The sequence below is a fragment of the Trichechus manatus genome, unplaced genomic scaffold (genome assembly GCF_000243295.1).
Source record: "Trichechus manatus latirostris isolate Lorelei unplaced genomic scaffold, TriManLat1.0 scaffold00005, whole genome shotgun sequence".
In the NCBI taxonomy this organism is placed as follows: domain Eukaryota; kingdom Metazoa; phylum Chordata; class Mammalia; order Sirenia; family Trichechidae; genus Trichechus; species Trichechus manatus.
In genome coordinates, this window is record NW_004443941.1 from 6,447,858 (window position 1) to 6,452,398 (window position 4,541).

Genomic DNA, 4,541 nt, shown 5'->3' on the forward strand with positions numbered 1-4,541 from the left:
GCGGTGCTCAAAGCCAGTTTCTGCCAAACAGTCACCAGGGCTGCTATTTTTGAACAAAAGGGAAAGGAACCTAAGGACACAGAAGAGGCCACACTGGGAGTTGTTTGATGAGGTCACATGGTTAAAGTACAGGTACGAAAGATGGAAAACCAAGGATCAAGTGAAAGGATGTTGCGAATACATATTATCTAGAAAGACTAGCACCTTGAACAGGCTGAAAGCAAAAAATGCTGAAGGTAATTAAAGGCATTTTTCTTGTGTGCTCAGTGGAGGGAAAGCATAATCTGATATTTAAGGTACCTGGTAAAATGTATTGGAGCCCTGGTGGTGCAGTGGTTAAGGGTTTAAGAGATCGGCTGCTAATCAAAAAGTGGGAAGTTCGAATCCACGAGCCGTTCCTTGGAAACCCTATGTGGCAGTTCTGCTCTCTCCAGTGGGGTCACTATGACTCAGAATCAACTCGACGGCAACAGGTTTTAATGGGGTAAAATACTATTCCTATTTTTCATCTTCATTCAGTAAATATTTACTGCGTGCCACCTGTTACAAGCATTGATCTGAGCACTCGGGACATGACACTAAACAAAGTCCCTGTCCTCATGGAGCTTGAATTTATCAATCTTTTCTCTTATTGGAAAGGACAGAACAAATCCAGAAAATAGTGAACCAGAAGATGAACTGGAAGGGGAGATCATAAAGTCTTTAACTGCTTTCAATTCCTATCTTCTGGTTTGGACAAAAATCCATCCTAGATAACTAATGAGAACTTCCAGATAAGATGGCTGAACCATGTTGACAGTGTTTGACAAATCACAGAGACCGTCACACCAGGGACAGAAAAGGTTCCTTTTGAAATAGTAAGAAAGTTATGTGCGGTAAACCATACCCCAGTGAACTTGACAGTGACCCTTGGTGGAATTCTAAAAAAGCTTATTTAAAGAGTGGTTTATACATATTTTAGAAAGGACGGGGTGGGAGAAGGAGCCAGAAGGAACTCACTAAAACTGTCATGTTAGAGTGAATTCATTTTGTTTTCTGAAACAATTGCTAGATGTGGAGTGAAAGAGGGAAGATTACTGTTGATGGAGTGTATCTGGAGTTCATCTTAGCATTTATGATACCTTTGTGTAAATGATGCTGAAATTTAGACTGGATTATAATGTACCGTTCAAAACTGACTGAAGGATGAACCATGGGGACTAGTTAGTGTGATTGGCAGGTAGGAGAGAGAGCCAAGTGAAGTACTTCAGTGCTTCGTCCTCACCTGTACCTTTCAGCGTTATCCTTATTAAATTGGCTACAGACACAGTTGGCTTGCCAATAAAAAGGATGCTGATAAAAAGGAGTGGGTAAGTGCTATGTTCAATAATAAATTGGTCTCTAAAAATGTTTGAACAGGACCAAAAGATACGAAGCCAAATAGAAATATAAAAAAAGAAATTTAGCAAGAATGAATGTCAGGTCTTGTGGGAAGGGCTGACAGAAGGTACACAGTTTAATTCAAATCCATGAGTGCTTGCTGTGCCCTAAGTCAGGTACTGGGCCCAATTTTGAAAAGGTGTAGTGGTGAGAAAACAGCGTAAGAAGATAATTACAGATCAAAGAAATGATAATTGAAATATGTCCAGGGCACATGAGGTGGGGGGAGTGGTGAGCTGTGTCGGGGTAATCACCTTCAGACAGACAGCTACATTTCAGCTGGTTTTAAAGGTTGAGTGATTGTTAACCAGGTAGATTAGGAACAGAGCCAGTATTTCAGGTGAAAGGAACAGCATGTGCAAACTCATGAAATTTTGAAACAGTATAGTATGTTTCTGGAATGTATTTGAAGGAAGTGTGGAGATAATAAACTGGGACCAGATTTTGAAGATCATTAGCATGCTAAAGAGTTTGGACCCAAAGCTAGCATTTCCCAACTCTGCGTTCTCTGGAATACTTGTTCCACAGATTGTTAATTGTCTACCATGAAAAATAATTATTCTGTTCTAAAGTGAGTTTAAGCAGGTTTATTTACTATAGGTTAAATAGCCTTTAATATGCTAGCATGTGCACTGAATTGCTAGGATCAGGATATGTGAGTATTTCCCTAGGTTTTTGACCACACAGCATCTGTAAAAATGATCTGTAAGCAGATAATGGGGGCCGTGAAGGGCTTTATGTAGAGGGCGGCATGATTTAGATCTGCGTCTGGGGAGTCGGTCAGTTTTTCCTACAGTTTAGATGTCGACTCTGGAGGATGAGGTTGGAATTGGGAGGAGTAGAGGCGGGAGGAGAGACCACAATCTGGGAACTCAGGCAGGGAGTCTGTTGCCCAGACAAAAAATGACGTGGAGTTAAACTAAAGGAGTGGCAGTGGGTATTTCATTGTTTAGGGAAAGGACAGCTTCCTAAAACATTTAGAGGATAAACTAAACATATCTTTGTGACGAGATGGGACATAGAAAATGAGGAAAGAAGTGTTGATTCTGACTTGACTGTCTTAGTTGCTTTCAACCAAGATATGGAATGCAGGAGGAAAATCATTTATTGGGGCTGATTCGGTTTTGAATATTTAAGGTGCTTTGGGGACATCTAGTTGGACGCAAATTGGATATACAGGCCCAGGGCTTGGCAAAGAGAGCTGGGCTGGAGGGACAGGTTTGTAAGTCATTAATGTGTGCGTAGTTAAGACCATGGGTGTAGGTGAGAGTGCTTGAAATAAGATCCCTCCTGTACTGCTTTATACCAGAATGAGTGATCAAAATGTAAACATGTCTTTAAAAATGAAGTATGAGAGATTTTATCAAAATCTTGGAGAGGGAAAGCTTTTTAAGCAAAATCTAGAAACCATGATTGCATAAAACTTTAAAAATTTAGCACAGAAAAAAATCACCATTAAACAAACTCAACTAACTAGTAAATAATATTTTAAATACATAAAGATCTACTATTCATATTGAGGAAACCCTGGTGGCATAGTGGTTAAGAGCTCGGCTGCTAACCAAACGGTCGGCAGTTCGAATCCACCTGGCGCTCCTTGGAAGCCTTATGGGGAAGTTCTGCTCTGTTCTGTAGGGTCACTGGGAGTTGGAATTGACTCAATGGCAATGGGTTTGGTTTTTTTAATTATTCATTTTGAAAGAGCTCTTAATAAACCACTAAGAATAAAACTAAAAACCAAGTAGAAAACTTGTGAAGGGCATTACAGGCAGTTCACAGAAAAAGAAGTATAAATAATTTATAAACCTAAAAAATGTTCACCCTCACTCATAAAAATGGACATCAAACTAAAAACAATAAGCTACCATTTTTACCTCTTAAGACCAGCAAAGGTCAAAGAGTTTGACAAGAATTAACAAGGATGTGGAATAACAGGCTCCTCATAGACTGTTGGTAAAAGGATAAAATACTCTGCTCTTTGGAAGGCGGTTGAACAGTACTACAAATGTAACAGTATAACGAATAATGCTACCCTCTGAGTCAACAGTTCCACTGCTAGTGTGGTGTGTAAACCACACAGGGAGTAGTACTCTGCCGTTGAGAAAAGTCAGGTAGAGCTTTGTGTGGTGGTCAGTGTTGGTATCCAAGGGACATTGTTAGGTGAAAAGGGCGAGGCGCAGAATAGTGAATGCATGTGGTACGCACCCGTGAGTAAAGAAAAGAGATTACACTTACATTTATACTTGTGCATAGACATTTTCTGGAAGGATGCACAAAAACTCCTAGTGGTGACTGCCCCTAGGGAACTGGACCGGGGTTCAGGCTGGAAGAATTTACCAAATATATGATTACTTTTGGAAAAAAAAGAAAAAGAAGACACCATACATAAAACAGCAAACAAACTGGTTACTTTTAATTGAGTTTGCTATTAGAGAGGTTTCTGCTAAGTCTAGTGATGATCTGTTAGAATTGTTTTAAGGGGCTTTATGTGTTCAAGACCCCGAGCCCTGGTGGCACAGTGGTTAAGAGCTCGGCTGATAACCAAAAGGTCAGCAGTTTGAATCCACCAGCTGCTCCTTGAAAACCCTATGGGGCAGTTCTACTCTGTGCTATAGGGTCACTTTGACTCTGAATTGACTCAGTGGCAACAGGTTTGGTTTTTTTTTTTTTTTTTTGGTTTTCTGTGTTCAAGCGGAAATGAGGTAGTCAGATCACCGTTTAGCCTTTTCCAGCTCAGCTTTGGTGATTGTCAATTTAGAGAACACTGTCCATTTGCACTACAATAAATGTCATCAGAATGATAAATTTATGTGCTGGGCTGATGTACACATGACACAGAAAAGCTCTTTCTCTCAATTACAGGGGTCCCGATCTCATCTGCTGTCGCTGGTGTGGCCGTAGGGCTGGTCACCAGGACCAACCCTGAGAAGAATGACATAGAAGATTATCGTTTGCTGACAGATATTCTGGCAAGTGCCTTCACACGCTGAAACATTCAATGGTGAAAATGACACATGCCTTACAGCATCCAGTGCTTAGGAGAATGCAGGCTGTGCTGGAGGAACAGTGCGGGCAGTGCTGGAGGGACAGTGCTGGAGGGACAGTGCGGGCGGTGCTGGAGG

General features: G+C 41.0%; 1 protein-coding gene across 1 annotated transcript in view; it reads left to right on the forward strand.

Moving 5' to 3' along the window:
- The window catches only part of PNPT1 (polyribonucleotide nucleotidyltransferase 1), a 44,425-nt gene that overhangs the window by 30,259 nt on the left and 9,625 nt on the right, over nt 1-4,541 (forward strand). Inside the window, 2 exon segments of the mRNA XM_023734515.1 lie at nt 4,282-4,420; nt 4,481-4,522. Of these exon segments, the coding sequence (XP_023590283.1) occupies nt 4,282-4,420; nt 4,481-4,522 (181 nt within the window).